Source organism: Oncorhynchus masou, chromosome 6, assembly GCF_036934945.1.
Source record: "Oncorhynchus masou masou isolate Uvic2021 chromosome 6, UVic_Omas_1.1, whole genome shotgun sequence".
NCBI lineage: Eukaryota > Metazoa > Chordata > Actinopteri > Salmoniformes > Salmonidae > Oncorhynchus > Oncorhynchus masou.
Window position 1 is genome coordinate 43,406,086 of NC_088217.1, and position 22,133 is coordinate 43,428,218.

The following is a 22,133-nucleotide window of genomic DNA, read 5'->3' on the forward strand; positions in this document are numbered from 1 at the left end:
CCTGGACTTCCTGACAGGCCACCCCCAGGTGGAAAGGCTAGGTAACAACACATCCACCACGCTGATCCTCAACACGGGGGCCCCTCAGGGGTGCATGCTCAGTCCCCTCTGGTACTCCATGTTCACTCATGACTGAAAAGCCAGGCACGACTCCAACGCCATCATTACGTTTGTTGATGACACAACGAAAACAATGAGACAGCCTATAGGGAGGAGGTCAGAGACCTGACCGTGTGGTGCAAGGACAACAACCTCTCCCTCAACATGATCAAGACAAAGGAGATGATTGTGGACTACAGGAAAAGGAGGACCGAGCACGCCCGCATTATCATCAACGGGGCTGTAGCGGAGCAGGTTGAGAGCGTCAAGTTCCTTGGCATCCACATCAACAACAAAATAACACACCAAGACAATAATGATGAGGGCATGAAAAAAACCTATTCCCCTTCAGGAGAAAATATTTAGCATGGTTCCTCAGATCCTCAAAAGGTTTTACAGCTGCACCATCGAAAGATTCCTGACGGGTTGCATCACTGCCTGGTATAGCAACTGCTCGGCCTCCGACCCGCAACACACTAGAGGGTAGCGCGTACGGCCCAGTACATCGCCGGGGCCAAGCTTCCTGCCATCCAGGACCTCTATACCTGGCGGTGTCAGAGGAAGGCCATAAAAAGTATCAAAGACTCCAGCCACCCTAGTCATAAACTGTTCTCCAACGGCAAGCTGTACCGGAGCGCCAAGTCTAGGTCCAACATGCTTCTAAACAGTTCCTACCCCCAAGCCATAAGACTCCTGAACAGCTAATCAAATGGCTACCCAGACTATTTGAATAGCCCCCCCCCTTCTATGCTACTGCTACTCTCTTATCATCTATGCAGTCACTTTAATAACTCTACCTACATATACAATATTACCTCGACACCGGTGCTCCCGCACATTGACTCTTACTTTTTTTTTTTCTTAAAACTACATTGTTGGTTAAGTAAGCATTTCACTGTAATGTCTACACCATTGTATTCAGTGCATGTGACAAATACAATTTGATTGTGAAACCCTGGTCGTAGAGAGCATGGCTGTCGTTTGGTACAGTAGTCATGAAGCACTTCAAGTCATGGAATGCATTAGTTACAGAAAAAACATTCACTCAGAGAGAGGGCATTGTTTCTCATACCTCGAACTATTACACAGACTGCTGTACTAGTAAGTTGTCATATAAAGTATAAATGATTGCATTATTGTCCCCTTCCACTCCTCTAAATAGCGTTACCTCAGAACACTGAAAGAAGATCATGGGTCATGGTATAAAATTTGTCTTCACTCAATTTACAGGTTGTAGGCCCAAGGCATGTGTGATGTGAGCCATAACGGATTCTACAGCAGACACAATATCATGGCCACACTTTCCCCCTGATTGAAAACAAAGGCTTAAGGGGACACTACACTCTTTCTATATAATTTCAGACATTTCAGTCTTTCACACTGCCTGGGACCAAATCAAGTGCCTGTCTGAGTCAAGTTTGAAGAGCAGAAGAATTAGGCCTATCAGGGATGGATCACTGTACTATGAATGGTTGATGCATGTGCTGTTCTTCACCACAGCTTTCTGAAAGCCTTTACACAGGTGAGGTAGAAATAAAAACATGTTTCATGGAATCTATTAAGCAAACAGTAGAAGAGTTTCTTGTTAGGTATGTCAACACTCCTCCAATGATCTGCCTCAAAGGGTGAGCCTAATGTCAGGCCATCTCAATATTATGCTGTGCACTGACATATCAAAACCCTCTCTCTAACAAGAGATGACTGCCGTGCATAAAGCTGCACTGTTTACACTTAATATTCATATCTGTGAGAAATTAATTAATACATCCCTGACTATTCTAATTGAGATTCTACCGGGTTCATCTATTCTGAATAAGTTCAACATGACCCAAGAAGCAGGGGAGGGAAAAAAGGGTCAAATTGGAGAAAGAGAAAAGCTGAAACCAGTGAGGAAAAGAGACAAAGGGAGAGAAAGAGAAGAGATGGGGAGGAGAAGGAACAGGAGGAGTGAGAGAGAGAAAGAGCAAACACCTGGGGGCTAGACTTCAGGTGGCAGGATGAAGAAAATATGACAGTAGTGCTGATATGACAGATGGCTGTATGCTGAGCTAATTTGAGATAATAAGGAAAACAAAGCCTATAGGATCGCACAAGCCAACTCAACCTGGGCCAATTGAGACAGCATGACTGCAGGATAACAGACAGACAGTATGCCACATTCATGTATGCCTTCTAAGAAATTGGGTCCCAATCATTTTGGATTCATGATACAGTATGCTGTGTGGGACAATATATACAGGAAGGCACCCTTCATGAATGTGAAAACAAATCCTTATACTGCACATTGAATGGAATGGAAACTGGAGCAAAACGTGATTTGCGGTGAGAAAAAGAATGTGGCCATCTGTGTGTGCATGCGTGTAAAAAATACATTGCTCTTATTCATCAAACAAGCTCAACATGTGGAGAAGACGAAAATCAGAGCAAATGTTTTTCAATCTCTGGTTCATTGATCACTGCTCAGAGGACAGAAAGCTTGGCAGGCATTAAGGCTCCCGGACACGCAGGGCAAGACAAATACAGTATTAGAGTGAATTTAGAGTGAAAATACATCAAGATTTACACAGCAGATGCATCTGTCAACAGGGTTGTGTTATCCAAAGTAGCTCAAATAATCATGCGCTCATTGGCTGCTGGGGACGTGTGTGTGTGTGTGTGTGTGTGTGTGTGTGTGTGTGTGTGTGTGTGTGTGTGTGTTTGAGAAATGTCCAAAAATAGGCAGCCCCTTCTCAAATTCACAAAAATCTTATAGGTTTTCAAAAGAGGGATATTTCGACAGCACATTGTGAGGCACTGCATTGCTAGATGAAGTGTCAAAAACCCCCTCTGTGGTTGATTTATCGAGACTCCATTTCCTAATCAGCGCACGACTGCTGCATACTCTAATGCCACCATCATATTGTTGATGTGGTTGAGAGGCATGGTGTGTGTGTGTGTGTGTGTGTGTGTGTGTGTGTGTGTGTGTGTGTGTGTGTGTGTGTGTGTGTGTGTGTGTGTGTGTGTGTGTGTGTGACTGTAAACACACACTGAGTGAAAGATTACTTAACGGTGCAGGGGGATTGTGTTTGGGACAGGTACTGCTGGGTCATTAGCTCTGAGCAGGCAGGCAGGAGTCCGTGTCAGTCAGTCACACAGAGTGGCCCACAGAGTGGTCCTCTGGAAAACGAGAGAGAGGTGCTATAGTCACCAAGTACTCAGCAGTCCCAGTGAGGTGCCCAATAAATGTGTCTACTTTGCGTGACCGATTGGCTAGTTATGGTTGGCCCATCTGTGTTTGTGTTACTAAATGTTCGGCCACCTCGCTCAAAAACATGGATGTGGCAATCGTTATGACACGACGTCAGAAAGCCATAACCGCTGCTTGAATCTTTGAAAAGCAGTTGCTGCTGAAGATCTAAGTGGAAAAGCCTCTACGTTACTTCTCCTAAGTGGTAATGGCTAAATCAATCACCATCCACCTCCAAGAGCACAGCTCTACTGTACAGGAGTGGACCTCCAGATACCACAGCTCCAATTGAGCTGTCAGGTCCACTGCTTTATGGGTAAGTGAGCCAGACAGAGGGGAGTATATTGGGGAGTGAGAAAGAGTGTGAGTGTGTGTGTGCGCACAAGAGAGAAATGCATTTGAGTTTCGCATGGTCACGTCCACTCCCAGTGATGCTGCTGTACCCCCCTCTCCAGAAGGACCCTGATACTGGGCTCAGAGTCTGGGGCTGGAAACAGACTGTCTCTCTGTCTACCGGGAGCACGGCAGCTCAGTACATATTCCAACTAAAATAAGCAAATTAAAGAGAAAGCTTCTCTCACACATATCCACTCATATGACCTTAGGTGGCTGGGAAGTGTAACACACAGTGGACAAACGTTGTCATCTGCACTAACGAGGCATCAATAGCCAGTCACACCCTTTTAAAACTAAGCCAAGAGCAGACGATGGACACAAATACACAAAAGGCGTCCGCATGTTTCCCAGCTGAAACAGTTCGGTAGAGTTTGTGCATATATTATGATGACATTTTTGTTCCTTATGGAGTTCGGTGAGGGGTTTTTCTGCGGTTCGAGCCACTGAAAAATTGTTCTGGCGGTAAGCCGAAGTTCGGGAGCCAAAATCTATGCCCTTTCACCAGGGATTGGTCTTTGTTGTGTTTCAATGAGAGACGACTCATTTGCACATTTTTTTCATTGAATAATACTGCACCAAACATCTTAATTGAATGTATAATTGTGTGACTAAGATCTTTTCAGCAAAAAATAGTACTAAACAGTACTATTGCCGCTTTTTTCTTGTTTTTCAATTGAAGGTCTTTTAAAGGGAGTATGCGATCTGAAGCATGCTGACCCCTTTAATCTGTTGAGTGTAGGGGGCAGTATTTGGATGAAAAACATACCCAAATAAAACGGCCTATTTCTCAGGCCCAGAAGCTAGAATATGCACATACTTGTCAGGTTAGGATAGAAAACTCTAAAGTTTCCAAAACTGTCAAAATATTGTCTGTGAGTTTAACAGAACTGATATTGCAGATGAAAACCTGAGGAAAATCCAACCCAGAAGTGCCTCTTATTTTTTAAGCTCCCTGTTCCATTGCATGCCTTCCCTCCATTTAAAGGGGTATCAACCAGATTCCTTTCCCTATGGCTTCCACATGGTGTGAACAGTCTTTAGACATAGTTTCAGCCTTTTATTCTGAAAAATGAGCGAGAATGATCACATCGCGTCAGTGGATGCTGTGTGTCCCCAGAGTTTTGCATGCGCAACAGCTTGGAGCAGACATTTTCTCTCGCTCTCCTATTGAAAAAGCTACGGTCCGGTTGAAATATTATTGATTATTTATTGTAAAAACAACCTGAGGATTGATTATATAACTTCAACTTCCATTTAAAAATATAATTCATGCCTTACCTTTGACGAGATTATTTTGTTGGCACTCCAATATGTCCCATCAACATCACAAATGCTCCTTTTGTTCGATTAATTCCGTCAATATATATCCAAAATGTCCATTTATGTGGCGCGTTTGATCCAGAAAAACACCGGTTCCAACTTGCGCAACGTGACTACAAAATATCTCAAAAGTTACCTGTAAACTTTGAAATGTTTTGACAAACTACTTCTGTAATACAACTTTAGGTATTTTGTAACGTAAATAATCGATAAAATTGAAGACGGGGTGTTCAATACAGAAGGAATACAAACTATAGCATGCTTTCTGGTCACGCGCCTCTATCTAACAGTACATTTCAAGTGACCCTCGTTCAAGATGGCCGTACTTCTTCATTACACAAAGAAAAAACCCTCAACCAATTTCTAAAGACTGTTGACATCCAGTGGAAGCGGTAGGAACTGCAAGAAGGTCCCTTAGAAATCTGGATTCCCAGTGAAAACCCATTGAAAAGAGAGTGACCTCCAAAAGAAAATCTGAATGGTTGGTCCTCGAGGTTTCACCTGCTAAATAAGTTCTATTATACTCACAGACATGATTCAAACAGTTTTAGAAACTTCCGAGTGTTTACTATCCAAATATACTAATACTATGCATATCTTATATTCTGGGGATGAGTAGCAAGCAGTTGAATTTGGGCATGCATTTCATCCGAATGTGAAAACACTGCCCCCTGTCACCAAGAAGTTAAGGACAGACAGACAGACCAGAGAGAGAGACAGGGACGACAGAGACAGGGACGACCGAGACAGGGACGACCGAGACAGGGACGACCGAGACAGGGACGACCGAGACAGGGACGACCGAGACAGGGACGACAGAGACAGGGACGACAGAGACAGGGACGACAGAGACAGGGACGACAGAGACAGGGACGACAGAGACAGGGACGACAGAGACAGGGACGACAGAGACAGGGACGACAGAGACAGGGACGACAGAGACAGGGACGACAGAGAGAGAGAGCGAGAGCTACAGTATAGAGCAGTGAACATGGACACTACAGGACAGCAGCAAAGCCCATTGTGTTGGTTGAGATAAGCAGAGATTACAGCAGCCAAAGGGTCTGGGCAGAGTAAAGGTCTGCTGAGGGCTCAATATCTGGGCCCTGTCCAACTGCATGTCCCCTTCTCTCAACGCTGAGTGAAAGAGAGCACAACTGGGACTGTCACAGAGATATTACACCACCTCCTCCTCCGTTTATCTTGGCTCGCATCACCGCCAAGACACTGAGAACTCCCCAGGCAGGCCCTTAGTGCCCAACATCTCACTGGCCAACAACAATGTGCTAGAGATGGCTGTCCACAGCAAGGACACTGAATTAAAAATATTAGTGTGTGTGTGTGTGTGTGTGTGTGTGTGGTGTGTGTGTGGGTTGGTTCTTCTAGGCGTTTAGGAGTAAGGTTTAGGGTTTCAGATAAGGTTAGGGCTATGGTAAGGGTTAGGGAAAATAGGATTTTGAATGGAAATTAATTTGAGGTCCCCACGAGGATAGAATAACGTGTGTGTGTGTGTGTGTGTGTAATAAAATCTTATTAATACAGAAAGGCAGACAGAGAGAGAGAGAGCGAGAAGAAGTGAAAGTGAATCTGAAGAGAGTGCGTGCGTGAAAATAATTAGTATGGTTGAGTGGGGTGACGAGAATTGAGCCTGTATGATCACTGAGCGCAAGGAACATGGGCCCTGCTCCCAAACAAACCTCACACACACAATTAAACTTGATAACACTTCAGCCAAGATTAACCACAGCAGTTTGCACGTCTGGAAGAGGGTTGGCTGTCTGGGGATTGCTACGTAAACAGAGCTGTAACAGAGCGACGACAGTGTCAGGATGCTCCTCAAACAAACCGCAGTATAGAGACACCGGAATCTACAAAGATTTTGTTTGCTTTACACAATATACCATGTTTGATTAATGCCACTCCTGCAACCTTGGCCCTGTGTAGCCCTAGAGCATATTGTCATGGTTTCAGTCTGAATGACACCCAGTGTTGCAGTAGACTGCAGTTTTAGTGTAGGCTAGGCCTACGTGTGTGATGTCCACTCACCGAGTCTCTTGGCAGCCTGCAGGGCGTCGGGGGCATTGTCAGCCACGTAGAAGCGCTGGACTGTAACCCCACTCTCCTGCATCAGCTTCTTGCTCTGATACTCCTGCAGGTTCAGCCATCGCCTGGAACTCACCCGTGCACACTGCAGAGAGGGAGACAGCGGCAAAGAGGGAGAGAGAGAGAGAATTGCTGAAATGTTTTGTTTAAAGTAACCAAATATTTAACGGAAGATGTAATTAGCTAAACACTAGGAAGCTAGAAGGAATCCAACATCAGGGAGCAGTTGAGGCCATGAGAGATGAACCTTGGTTTTCTATTCCCCTGAAAGTACTACTACTACTAAGAATATGGCTAAACAGGCACAGGGTCTCTGTGAGGAGTATCCTTAGTGACAGCTTAAGATTTCTGTTTCTGTTTCAAATTAGGCCTACATGCAAAGATTACTTTGCACTGCACAAGCTGCTGTTTCAACATCTGGTGATGTTCAGGAATTATAAATATGCCCAAACGTTGATCAAGGTTTGACTGACTCTCGGTTAGAAGAATAACCATACCGGAAGTGCAGGTGTGTCTGATTAAGCCTTACTTATGTTCAGTTCTCCAGAGTGCATTCATTCCCATCTCTCCACCCTTTCTGCCTCCCTTTTCCCTGCCTCTCCATCCCCCATAATGAGACTGGTAGACAGGCCTAGGATGTGTTCAAACTGTTTGCTCAGTCAGCAGATGCAGCTCGGCTGTCAGCTCCAGCTGTTGGCACTATTAAACAGACAGGTTTTACTGTGAGACACCTGTGTTAAGGTTAAACGCCCTCAGTGTTGTCAGATGGGCACATTACCCCGACTGCAGTCAGTCTAACATTGTTAAGGAAAACAAAGCCATTGCCGTAATGGAAATTCAGAATGCTAAAACAAATATATATATATTAAACTGTGCCGAATTTCCAAGACTTAAAAGTAAAATCTACTTAAAAACTATATTTTGCACAACAAAAAATTCCCATTAGTCCACTGGTGATAGTCCCAAAATGTTTTACTTGTCAGCAGTCAAGTTCAAGATATTGTACTTCCAAGAAGCAAAAAGTGTCACTTGCCACATGATAATGCATTTTGCAAATGATAATTAATTTCTCTTTTCTTATTCCATCCCTGCTTAAGAACGTGTGTGTGACTCCAGCAGGCGTAATCCCGTCGTGATCCACTACAAGCCCCGCTGATGAATAATGAAGGCCTCCTCAAGTGTAACAAAGTCTGAGGGGCTGATCAAACAAGCCATATTTCAGACATCCTTTAAAAAATGAATCCTGACAAGGAAGGGTTGACTGAAGGCTGATGCAGATGAGGAGTGGAAGGGGAGGGGCTGCTGCCATCTGACTTAGTGGTGCAAGGGGTCTGACAAGGCCACACCGAAGCACTAACTCTCAAACAGAGCTGCCTGGGAGCCTTTCCATCATTCATGAGAAGAGAAGAGAGGAGACGGGCTGAGAGCACTAGGCCATCTCGACGGCATCCACGACCAACTGAAGGGAGGAACTCTGACCCAGCTTCACCTCACAGGGGAAGCAAGGCAACAAGGTCAAACCCACACTTCCTATAACACATATCTACAGTAGGCTGCATGACAGTATGAACATCAATAACTTAGCCCACAGTAGGGTTGCAAAGGGTCGTAAACTTTCCAGGAAATTCATGGAAATTTACCAAGGGAAATTAAGCCCGGGAATTTTGCTTAAATTCTTCAAAGTTAGTTAGTTTATAACGGTGAACCATTTTGTGGGATAAACATAAGGCAATTCTAGGTCTTGTGGCAAATTTTGGTTAAACTATCCCCAATTCAATGGAATTGCAATCCTCTGCATACACCGTGCACTCTTCCATCACATGTACAGCTGATTCTCAAGCTCTTGCACAGTAATGATATGGTATTGAGCCCACCCAACTACACTGTCTGAGCCAAGGACTACATGCTTTCTGGTAAGTTTGAACTTACAATACTGGGTGGGGTTAACTAGTAAATAGTAGCCTACAGCAAAATCTGTTTAAATCATTTCTAACTTGTTAACAATTTCTGCTAGTTAGTTTTTGCTACCATGTGGGTTTTAGCTTGTTTGAGCCTGCTAACTGAGGAATGTTAAGCCACCTGTTTCCATACATGCTTCATTTCAAAACATTTCATTTTCAAAAGGAGTTGTTTAATCTAGCTGCTTAACTATTTATCTGTACATGGAATTGTATTTGTTTCTTTACTCATTTTTCTCTAATCTTTACAGGAAAATGTCAAGGGCACTATCTGATGTGTGGAGACATTTCACTGCAGCTAATGTAGAAGGAAAAGCTGTGTACATTTGCAAATACTATGCAAAATCATATGAGAAGAATGCAACAAAGATACAGAATCTGACCAAGTGCATAAAGTTCCCACACAACAAGCAACCTCCGACAAAAGTACCTCTACTTCTATTCGAGGTGAAAATTATGAATCAGACACCTTATCGATAGCAACAACTCATGGTCCTTCTGGAATCAGAATTATTTTTGACTCAATGGAGGAACGTAGTCAGAGAATTGCTGAAGAATGTTTTGCTCGAGCTGTTCATGAAACTGGTTCACCTCTGATGCTCACAGGCAATGTGTATTGGAAGAGATTTCTGAATGTTCTTCGCCCAGCATACACCCCTCCAACCAGACATGCTTTATCTACTCATTTGCTGGATGCAGAGTTCAACAGAGTTCAAGTGAAGGTCAAGAAAGCATAGAGAAAGCAGACTGTATTGCAATCATCTCTGATGGGTGGTCGATTGTTTGTGTGCAAGGAATAATTAACTACATCTCCAGCCCTCAACTAGTATTCTACAAGAGCACAGACACAAGGGACAACAGACACACCGGTCTCTACATTGCAGATGAGCTGAAGGCAGTCATTAATTACATTGGACCACAGAAGGTATTTGCACTAGTGACAGACAATTCTGCGACCATGAAGGCTGCTTGGTCTAAAGTGGAGGAGTCCTACCCTCACATCACACCCATTGGCTGTGCTGCTCATGCATTGAATCTGCTTCTCAAGGACATCATGGCACTGAAAACAATGGATACACTCTACAAGAGAGCCAAGGAAATGGTTAGGCATGTGAAGAGTCATCAAGTTACAGCCACATGAGAAGAATAAGGGCACCACATTGAAGCTGCCCAGCAACACCCGTTGGGGTGGTATTGTCATCATGTTGTCATCTCCTGGAGGGGAAGGAGTCTCTCCAAGAATTGGCCATATCACAGTCTGCCAATATGTACATCCCCATCAAGAGAAACCTCCTGGGAGAGAGTGGTAAGCAGCCTGAAACTCCTGAAACCTACAGCAACAGCCATCGCAAGGAATGAGGGAGACAATGCCATCCTGCCTGATGACCACACTCTGCTTGCAGATGTAAGAAGAAATCCGTACTGCCCTTGTTTTTCAATGTTGCTTCAAGCAGTGGAAACTTCAGTTCTGAAATACATCAAAATGTGTGAACACTTCTTCCTGAAGCACATACACGTCGCAGCGTACATGTTGGACCCCAAGTATGCTGGCAAGAGCATCCTGTCTGGTGCAGAGATCAACAAGGCCTATGGTGTCATCTCCACCGTGTCTCGCCACCTTGGTCTGGATGATGGCAAGGTTCTTGGCAGTCAGGCGAAGTACACTTCCAAGCAAGGGCTTTGGGATGGATATGCAATATGGCAGTCGTTTCAACATATCTCATCAGCCACCTGGTGGAAGGGACTTGGTGGATCTGAGGCTCTTTCCCCTTTAGTTTCTAGACTATCATTTTACAGATGTATGTTGAAAACGTTTTTGGGAGATGCGATGGATCATTGGGGGATCATTCAATATTCACTTTTTTTGTTCAGTGAAATCATACCATTTGAAGAGTCAACTTATTTAATTAAACTAAAAGTTGTTTTTTTCTATTGGAAGGATTTAATAATTAGCAAATATGTCTACTACTGTCTCCATATGATATGGTAAATATATCCAATGCAAAAAAACATCACATTTAAATGGTATTAATATTAATTTGCATAGATTCTCGTTAATTCCCATATATTCCCGTTAATTCCCATGGAAAGTTTCCACCTCTATTCTCCAAAATGTGCAACAATAGCCCATAGTAAGACTTATTTAAATCAATGTGTTCAAATATACCTTTCTAGTCATCCATTCAATTAGTTTTAAGTAGTTTATGAAGAAAATAGTATGTGCATTCATAAGAAGTACATTGTACATAGACCAAACGACTTTCTAAAGAATGAATCGTGTTTAAAAAAAGGTCCAATGCATCCATTTTTATCTCTTATCAAATCATTTCTGCGTAACAATTAAGTACCTTACCTTAAGTACCTTACTCAATTAAAATGGTCAGAAATAAACAAAATAAGCTTCTTAGCAAAAGGGCAATTTCTAAAGCAAGAATTTTGCTAGGACTGTCTGGGTGGGAGTGGTCAGGGGGAAACTGAAAATGGTCTGTTATTGGCAGAGAGGTTTGAAACTCTTTGTTATTGGACTATTAACTAATTTACCGCATGGTGATGTTACCATGGAAGGCCAAAACGTCATCCCACCAAGGCTGATATTTCAGGCCGTCTTTTCAAACAGCTCTTAAACTAAAATAGCATTATTATCATATTCAGAATTTCACAGTATTCATATTCAGTATTTCACAATACTTTTTAGTGTGGAAAGATATGTAAACCACAGGGGGGGGTATTGTATTGCATGCATTGTTCACTGCCACCCCCTTCCAGGTAAGGCGCAGTGGAGACGTCATTAGAGCAGAAACGCCCAGCGTCCATAGGAAGCGGTCTAGGCCTACTACAGTATGCTGATTCGTCTCCCTTCCCACTGAATAATGAGGGGCATATGCGGGTCCTGTGGCTCTGCCTGGAAGGAATCGTCTTCCACAAGTAGGCCTGTTTTCTTTGAAGGGGGTGTCTGAAGTTCTAGGGTGACAAAATGACATCAGTCCCCATGGCAGTGGCACACTTGCGCCATCCTACAGTCATAATGGCCAGACGGTCTGTCTCACTGGAGTAGAACAGTTCAATGGCAGGGCACCAGATATAATATGAATTGCTTTTCGTGTCCACTGCTTCCATTCAAAACCCTTCTGTTGTCCTACTTTGGGCAACGCATTTACCCACGCTTAAGTTATTCAAAGCCACAGACTGAGCTCAGAGCTGACCCTCTCGTGAAACTTCTCTGGGGTCTTTTTTAGAAACACAGTAACAACCAGTATTCACTCTGATGGTTTGTTCCTCATCTAGTAGTGTTAGGTGTTGCATGTTATAAGTGAGTGGAGGCAGTGTTGCGTGTTAGTGGGTGAGTTGTGTGTTGTGACTGTCTGGCCTATGTCCTTGTTTAAAAAGCTAACACACTGCATTCTCTCTCTCATGTCGACTTCACTTTAAAGGAACATGTTCCAAAGCTCCATGAGGCAAACAGAAACAAGTTCCCTGTACTTTACTTATTGGCACAAAGTGTGAGTTTCTTTCTGGGACTCCATGGACTTCCCTCCTCTTAGTCACCTTCTAGTCTAAACTCTGAACACTGGCTATGTGTGTGTGGTAGGTGCGTGTGTTGAAGTTCAGATGTGAGAGTGGCATTTTAAATAATATCTCACCTGAACTTCAATACATACACATATTTTATAACAAGTGCACACTCGTGTTGGAGAAAAAGAATGTATACAGTTCGGCAACATATTTGGGATATTTCTTTTACACGATATTGCAATATTATTTTTGACAATACCACAATATATTTTTGAGCTAGTCGGCTGTGCCTGCACCAAAACTCCAGTGTTTGTGTTTTTATAGATTGTCCTCCATCTTAATTTTAAGTAAGGAGAACATTTCTTTTCCGGCACTTTAATTTCCATCAGAACTCGTTTTCTCATTCCCTCTCGTCTCTCGGCAGCAGACATGTCGTGAGCAATATGTTTGGAACATCGAATCGTAATAAACAAAATAAAAAACAGATTTCTTTTTAAATCACAGTATCAAATTGCAATACATACAGTATGGAATTGTGAGAATCCCAATACATATTGTATCAGTACCTTATCTAAGTATTGTGATATCGTATTGTGAGGTCGCTAGTAATTCACAGCCCACGCTGAGTGTTATGAAGTAAGAACTAGCCTACAGTGTTTCAGCATAATAACACCTGCCTCTTAAAATAATAACATTGTAAAAGGAGAAGTGGTGTTGGGTCTCTGAGGACTCAACAGAAAGGAGACATCTTTAGGATGGAATGGGTTACATTTCAGATCCAACGTTGCCTTGAGAGCTCTCACATCTGTGAGTAGATCATTAACAGGCGAGCATGAGTTTGGGGTAATAAAACCAGTGGAGCTTAATATTAAATCTGACCTGACAAGCTCTGACAAAGTCTACCGAGGAGAAAAAGGTGACTTTGTTACTCCTTTTAATTCCAGGCAACCTGAAAAACACCAGCATAAATAAAGCAGCTGTCGTGTACCTGGCGAACAGTTGGAGAGGGGGAGCAGAAAACACACTTCAGAGCGATTAGGGATGGTTAGTCTCTCCCACCAAAGAGGGAGAAAAAGATCCCAAAATAACAGCTGCTGAATAGGAAGTGAGGCTGGCGGTGTCCCTCCAGGCGCTGACAGTTTGCTTGCACCAAACAATAGAGGAGTGAGACAACCCCACAGCACTTTATTCCCCAGTACACTAACATCCACATACCGGTCTGTATAACCACGGTTATACCAAGGAAAGTCTAAAGCCACGCTTTACCCTGGCACTCTCACAAATAGCCCTTTTATCCCATTGCCTCTTCTCTCTGCCTAAATGCAGTTATTTCTGTGCGTTTCTTTCACCACAAAAGGGACAACATGCAGGGACACATGATTAGCTTGTGATTTGTCATAGGAAGTACTACAGTGCCAACATTTGAACTCTTGAAGCCCCAGCGAGAGAGAAAACACAGTGATTGTGGTTTAAATTGCATTTCCATAGTTTGCTTGCCATTCCCATTCTCCTTTGAAAGTATTTTCAGGCACATACAGTATGTACTTTCACAGGATTCTCTTTCACTTTATTTAATTTCCTGTTCGACTCTTTTTGGAGTAAAGTGCTGTAAGTCATGGAAAAGTCACAGCGAAGTCAAGTCACTACTGAGTCAAGGTTAAGTCATTACTAACTCAAGATTAATGGCCAAGATCCACAGAGCACATTGGGGCGTGCGGGAGGACCATTGGCCGATACGAGCAGCGGCGAGGGAGCGGGGACAGTGTGGGACCTACTTTGGGAAAAGCTTAACTTTATACATACTCTGCGATATCGCTGTGCACTAATCAAAGCTCACTATAGCTTCCAGACCGTATAGGATTGGCTGTTGATACCTTGCTTGCTAGATCGCTTGCTAAGTACACACATGACGGAGAAGCTAGCGTGGCTAGGGTAGTGAGTCGTGCATGCGCTGCAGGCCAGCACCAGGAGAGAGATAGCAGTAAGGAGTGGCTGGCAGGAGGCTGCCCTCCCCAGAGACACTCGTTCTACAGTAATTATCTTCATTAGCGCTCTGGAGACTACCTACCCAGTGCTATTAACCCTACACTCATGGGAACTGGCCTATATGGAAAGGGCTAAATTGAAATGCATTTTACAGAATAAATATGAAATGCATACGCATGGTAGCAATTGAAAAGGGAACAGTTTGGAGATAATGGGAACATTTTTGACTAAAGTTGAGGACACAACAGTTAACCTGAGAAGACTGAATCCAAACATTACAGGGTTGATTTCATGTGCTTTACATTTACTGTACTTTGTTGATAATGACATCTGAAAATACTCAGAATATATTTAGTAACATGTTTAGAATATTCCTAGAAAATATGGGGTAGGTGCAACATAAGACAAAAATGACACGGGTTTGAGTGAGAGGCAAAAGAAAAATCACACTTAGGGCACAAACACATCACATGCATACACTACTCCCCTCACATAGATCAAATGCACACACACACACACATCTATCCACTGATGTAGAAAAAGAGAAAGTAGGCCGACAGACGATTTTTTTTATGAATAGGCCTTAGAAACAGAAGACGAAAAGGAGAAAAAAAATGCACTACGGGAGCCAGGTCTCATTCATTGCCATTGTGAAAATGAAAAAAAGCCAATGTTACTGAGTGAAGTCATAAAACATGAAAGGCCATAACTCTTGGAAATTAAAGCTGGAGAGACGTAACCTGAAAGGGTATGCATCAGTGAGCACATGTAGCGCTCTTGCCTCCGTTTTTACTCAACATGATATACCCAGGCAGTGATGAGGAACTTCACATGTATAAACATTGAAACAAAACCATATAGCAGTGACTAGGGCTTCTTATGTTTTTTATACTGGAAGACAGTATTGGATCATTTAAGTTCAGTATAATCAGAATTGAGAAACTTGAATTGGGAAATGTAGGGTTTTGTTTCAAAGAAAACAATTCCACCGTGCTGGCATCTTATTCCCTGTCTGACCATCAACATTGGTCTTCGTCACATCTAAGTATGAGCAAAAATTGTACTGCCATTTTATTGGTCGAGGGGAATTGACCACACCCACAAATTGGGGAAAACAAACATTCTTCCCCACTGATGCCCATTGTAAAAGAGCCAACTTCATTGTCAATTATTTGTTATACAGAAATAACTAAATGTGACGAAAAGCTGCATTGTTGTTCAATGTACATGTAACCAAAAATCCTGACCTACGGTTCCCAATAATCCAACATAGGAAATAGAGCATGCGAGAAGAGCGCTATAGCTTCAGGCTATTCAGTGTGGGAGAGAGGGAAATGTGGGGGCTCGGTGTCCAAGTAGGCTACATATAACTGTGTGTGTGTAGAAAACATTTCACCACAGGGAAGACATTTTACTTGTTTAGTATAGTCCGTTTGTAACTCCACTCACTATATGTCGTGGTATGGTCTGTTTGCGTTGTTGGTCTTGGCTAGCTAAATGTTCCAGTTGGCAACGTTAGCAAGCTATCACTAACTCACGTGGCTGCTAGCACAGTCATGAAAAGGGGCATGAGGGAAGACCTATAACATTACGTTTTTCCATGTAGTGAGAACGCTCAGTACCAGGCAATGTTGAAAAGTGATCTTTAGACATGTTATACTTTTCTTAAAATGCAGAATGGAACAAACATATAAATAAAAAACCGTAAAGCACTGGTCCGATGTTTCATGAGCTGAAAAAACATATTCCAGAAATGTTCCATACTCACAAAAAGCTTTTTTTTTTTTCAAATGTTGTGAACCAATTTGTTTACATCCCTGTTAGTGAGCATTTCTCCTTTGACAGGTGTGGCATATCAATAAGCTGATTAAAAACAACACGAACATTACACAGGTGCACCTTGTGTTGGGGAAAATAAAGGGTCACTCTAAAACATGCAGTTTTGTAACACAACACCACAGATTTCCCATGTTGAGGGGGCATGCAATTGGAATGCTGACTGCAGGAATGTCCACCAGCGCGGTTGCCATTTTTAAATGTTAATTTCTACACCTTAGGCAGCTTCCAAAGTTGTTTTAGAGAATTTGGCAGTACGTCCAACCAAGCCTCACAACAGCAGACCACGTGTATGGTGTCGTGTGGGTGAGTGGTTTTCTGATGTCAACATTGTGAATAGAGTACCCAGCGGTGGAGGTGGGGTTATGGTATGGGCAGGCATAAGCTACGGACAACGAACACAACTGCATGTTATCAATGGCAATTTGAATGCAAAGAGATACAGTGATGAGATCCTGAGCCCCATTATCGCAGCATTCATCCCCCTCCATCACCTCATGTTTCAGCATGATAATACTTGGTCCCATGTTGCAATGATCTGTGAGCAATTTCTGGAAGCTGAAAATGTTGCTGTTCTTCCATGGCCTGCATTCTCACCAGACATGTCACCCATTGAGCATGTTCGGGATGCTCTGAATAGACGTGCACAAACTTTTGTTCCAGTTCCCGCCAATATCAAGCAACTTCAGAGAAGTGGGATAACATTCCACAGGCTACAATCAACATCTTGATCAACTTTACGTGAAGCCAATGTGTCGCGCTGCATGGAGGCACATGCTGGTCACACCAGATACAGACTTGTTTTCTGATTCAGGCCCCTACTTGTTTATTTTAAAAAGGTACCTGTTACCAACAGATAGATATCTGTATTCCCATTCATGTGAAATCCATAGACTAGGGCATAATACATTTATTTCAATTGACTGATTTCCATAAAATCTTTTAAATTGTTGCATGTTGCGTTTATATTTTTGTTCAGTATCGTTTTGTAATTGACTATAGCAAGCAAACCAACAATTTTTGTTGTTGCTGTGAGCCAATGAAGTAACATAGGTAAGCACAAGTTGTTTTCCCCACGGTTGGGCGGGGCCGCGATGTTCTAATGCCACCAAGTTCAAGCGAGAGAAAAATGTGCCAATGAGAGTAGAGTAGCACCACAACATTTTGTGAGTGTTTTGTTTCTAGCTACAATCTTGACATTTATTATTAAAAAGAATCCTTTTTACTTTAAGTGTTGCACTATGCAAAAATCGCTCCACCATTTCCTTGTTGCTAAAATTCTAATGGTTCGCCTAATTTCAGTTTGTGACAAAACCATTAGTGTAGAATTATTTATTTTTTTCAGCTGTTTGAAGTTGGTGTACAAAACCAAAAGGAAAAAGATGCAAAAACAAAACGCATAGAAATAGCACACATTAGAACAGATATACTGCTTCTTAGACTCACTTTCAATGCGAATGACAGATCAATAACTCCCATTTCGACGTGAATTTAGTCAGGTTGTCCAAAAGTTACAGCTTTGAAGGGAAGATTTCAGAATTAGGTTGCTGTTAAACATTCTGATCTTTATTATCATTCCAACTAAAAGTCTCAATACGACAAATCACTTTACATTTGTATTTTGGTAGAAATGTATATTTGACCGAAGTCATTTCGGAAAAAGCGTTCAGAAAAGTGATGTAGAGAGAGCACTAAACGAGCAGGAGTGAAGCTACTGTCCACATAAGACGGTAAAGACCCACATCATACCAAGTCCAATTGCTTTTGGAAAAATATTTGGCACTCTGAATAAAGCTAACTAATCATCTGACCATATCCTGGGATTTCCTTATTCTTGATCAGCAAAAAAAAAAGTATGTCGCAAGTCACAACTTCACAGGAGAGCCATTTGAATGTTTTTTGTTGTTGTTTTGGAAGAAATGCCTTCTGGAACATGTGAACTTTCATGTGCCTTGATAAACTTGTATTCCACCTGTAAATACGAATACAATTGTTAAATTACGAGCCTTGTTGGTTAAGCCACAGAAAAAGTAAGCAACCTTTCCACTAGCCATGATTGGCTGAGATAATGAGTGGGCTGGACATGCCGAGAAAGGAGTTCAGATTGGTCTGCCATATAGAGGGCTTCTGTCTATTTGAGCTGGTCAGTCTGTGTTGGTAATCCTGTTGAGCGCAGATTTTTTTTAATGTATCGTGTAGTGGAGCTGCATAAGTGTTGCTCTCCACTTTCTGGAGGATAGAGGTTTGAAATCAGTGGAATTAGAGTACGATAGCTAAATAGATGGAGAAAACACCTGTCTCCGGATTACATCTTCAAACTAAGGGCAACCGTGGCATGCCATCCGTGACAGGGAGACGAGTCCATCATGCATGATGATGGTCTAGATAGCTAACGTGTATGACATTCGTATCCCAGAACCATTTGCTTTGCTAGTTAGAGCCTAATGTTAACTAGCTAACATTGAACCTGGTCGCTGAGCTCCCCGCAGATTCATGCAGGGTAGTAACGACATGATTTGGCACTATGTTGATTGTTTAACAAGCTAACGTTGGCTGGCTGGCTCGTTAGCTAACCTACTTGACGTGTGATCTTAAAAACGTTGTTTATGTAACTAGGTTCAATGTTTACCTAGCTAGCTAGCTAGCTACATGTCTTAAGCTAAAGTTTACTGTTAGCTAGCTAACTAACATTAGCTGGCTGGCTCCCTAGCTAACGTTACGTGTATGACATTATTATTCGTATCTCAGAGCCGTTTGCTAATTAAAGTCTAATGTTAGCTAGCTAACATTGAACCTGGTTGGTTAGCTCCCAGCATTTTTATGGAGGGTAGTAACAACATGATTTGGCACAATGTTCATTGTAGTTTAACTAGCTAACGTTAGCTGGCTGGCTTGTTAGCTAACGTTATGTGACGTGTGTTATCTTACACGTTGTTTACCTAGCTACATGTCTTAAGCTAAAATGTACAACACGTGTTGAATATGACCAGTGTCAGAAAACGTCGTCAAAAAAGAGTAATGAAATTGTTGCCAGCAGGGCTGGTTAGGCTGTTATCAACAAATAATCGGCCAGAGCAAGTGTGCAGTCCGAGAGCGAAACGAGATGGGTGGGGCTAAAGCTTAAGAGGGTGTGAACGATGCTGAATGGGTGTAGACAAAGAAGAGAGCTCTACACAAGATACCAAAACATTCAAAGGCCATTTCCTCAAAAGTAATTTCCTCAAAAGTCAGTTTACAAGGTTAAATCAACTGTCAAAGCAGAATTACTTTCCCATTGTTCCTCAAATGCAGTGTATGATATACCATTTTGTAGCTCTGAGTCTCTACACAATTACAAATGTTGATACATAAGACCAAATCCAGGTGGTGAGTCACAAATAAGTATCACATTCAGAGTGCAGCATTTTAGTATAGAGCCCTTTACGACCCTGCTGGCTTACACCCACTAGCTACCAACTAGCAGCCTTGAAACACATAACTTATTAGCAGTTCAGAACATAATTATTTATCATAGTGTTAAACATTTACCATCATAAACTCAGCAAAAAAAGAAACGTCCTCTCACTGTCAACTGCGTTGATTTTCAGCAAACTTAACATGTGTAAATATTTGTATGAACATAAGATTCAACAACTGAAACAAACTGAACAAGTTCTACAGACATGTGACGAATAGAAATGGAATAATGTGTCCGTGAACAACAGTGGGGGTCAAAATCAAAAGTAACAGTCAGTATCTGGTGTGGCCACCAGCTGCATTAAGTACTGCAGTGCATCTCCTCCTCATGGACTCCAACCCAACAGGTCCCAGACATGCTAAATGGGATTGAGATCTGGGCTTTTCGCTGGCCATGGCAGAACACTGACATTCCTGTCTTGCAGGATATCAGCCATAACTGCTCATTCTGTGCGTGGTGGGATTGTCATGCTGGAGGGTCATGTCAGGATGAGCCTGCAGGAAGGGTACCATGTGAGGGAGGACGATGTCTTCCCTGTGACGCACAGCGTTGAGATAGCTTGTTGTCATTGCAGACACAGTCCATTGATGCTGTGACACACCGCCCCAGACCATGACGGACCCTCCACCTCTACTTTTCCGATGAAGATCCACTGTTCGGACCACCACCCAGGATAATGGATCTGATCCCAGTAGGCGACCCAGAACAACAATGCCAAAGAAGGGGCAGACGGAGCAGTCTTCTGGTCAGAGTATACTACTTGCCAATGTCCAGTCTCTTGACAACAAGGTAGACGAAATCCAAGCAAGGATAGCATTCCAGAGAGACATCCAAGACTGTAACCTTCTTTGTTTCACGGAAACATGGCGCACTCTAGACACGCTGCATTTATTGTAGCCGGGGATATTAACAAGGCTAATCTGAAAACAAGGCTCCCCAAATTCTATCAGCATATCGATTGTGCTACCAGGGCTGGCAAAACCCTAGACAACTGTTATTCTAACTTCCACAACGCATATAAGGCCCTCCCCCACCCTCCCTTCGGAAAAGCTGACCACGACTCCATATTGTTGCTCCCAGCCTATAGACAGACACTAAAACAGGAAGCTCCCACGCTCAGGTCTGTTCAACGCTGGTCCGACCAATCGGATTCCACGCTTCAAGATTGCTTCGATCACGTGGACTGGGATATGTTCCAGATATACATCAATGTTGTTGTCTGAGGCTACGCTGACTCGGTGAGCAAGTTTATTAGCAAGTGCATCGGTGATGTATCTACAGTTACTATAAAAAACCTTTCCTAACCAGAAACCGCAGATTGATAGCAGCATATGCACAAAAAGTGCGAACCACTGCTTTTAAATCCTGGCAAGGCGACCGGAAACATGACGAATAAAAACAGTGTAGCTACTCCCTCCGCAAGGCAATCAAACAAGCTAAGCATCAGTAGAGAGACAAAGTAGAGTCGCAATTCAACGGCTCAAACACGAGACGTATGTGACAGGATCTACAGTCAATCACGGATTACAAAAAGAAAACCAGCCCCGTCGCAGACAATGACGTCTTGTTCCCAGGCAAATACAGGACAATACAGTGCCACTGACACGGCCCGCTACCAAAACTTGTGGGCTCTCCTTCACCGTGGCCAACATGTAAACCCTCACAAGGCTGCTGGTCCAGTCGGTGTCCCTAGCCGCATCCTCAGAGCATGCGCAGACCAGCTGGCTGGTGTTTACAGACATAATCTATCCCAGTCTGCTGTGCACACATGCTTCAAGAGGGCCACCATTGTTCTTGTCCCCAAGAAAGCTATGGTAACTGAGCTAAACAACTATTGCCCCGCAGCACTCACTTCTGTCATCATGAAGTGCTTTGAGAGACTAGTCAAGGATCATATCACCTCCACCCTATCTGATACCCTAGACACACTCCAATTTGCCTACCACCACAATAGGTCCACAGACGACGTAATCACAATGCACACTGCCCTAACCCACCTGGACAAAAGGAATACCTATTTAAGAATGAAGTTAATTTACTACATTTTGACGTCATTTCCGGTCACAACTTGCAGACTTGTTTTCGATTTGCTGTGCGTTTTTGTTGCCAACCTATTTTGCTACCTGACAACTTTACGGTTTTTACTTTTTAATTACTGTTATATATATATATATATATATATATATATATATATATTCCCCCCCCCCCCCCCCCCAACATTTTCACTCCAGACGCTTTA

The 22,133-nt window shown here is 42.8% G+C and overlaps 1 protein-coding gene across 1 annotated transcript in view; it reads right to left on the reverse strand.

Annotated features, from left to right (window-relative positions):
• Positions 1–22,133, reverse strand: part of LOC135542085 (succinate--CoA ligase [GDP-forming] subunit beta, mitochondrial-like) — a 135,375-nt gene that overhangs the window by 85,567 nt on the left and 27,675 nt on the right. Inside the window, exon 2 of the mRNA XM_064968733.1 lies at positions 7,088–7,229. Coding sequence (XP_064824805.1) covers positions 7,088–7,229 — 142 coding nt within the window. The remainder of the gene's footprint in view (positions 1–7,087; positions 7,230–22,133) is intronic.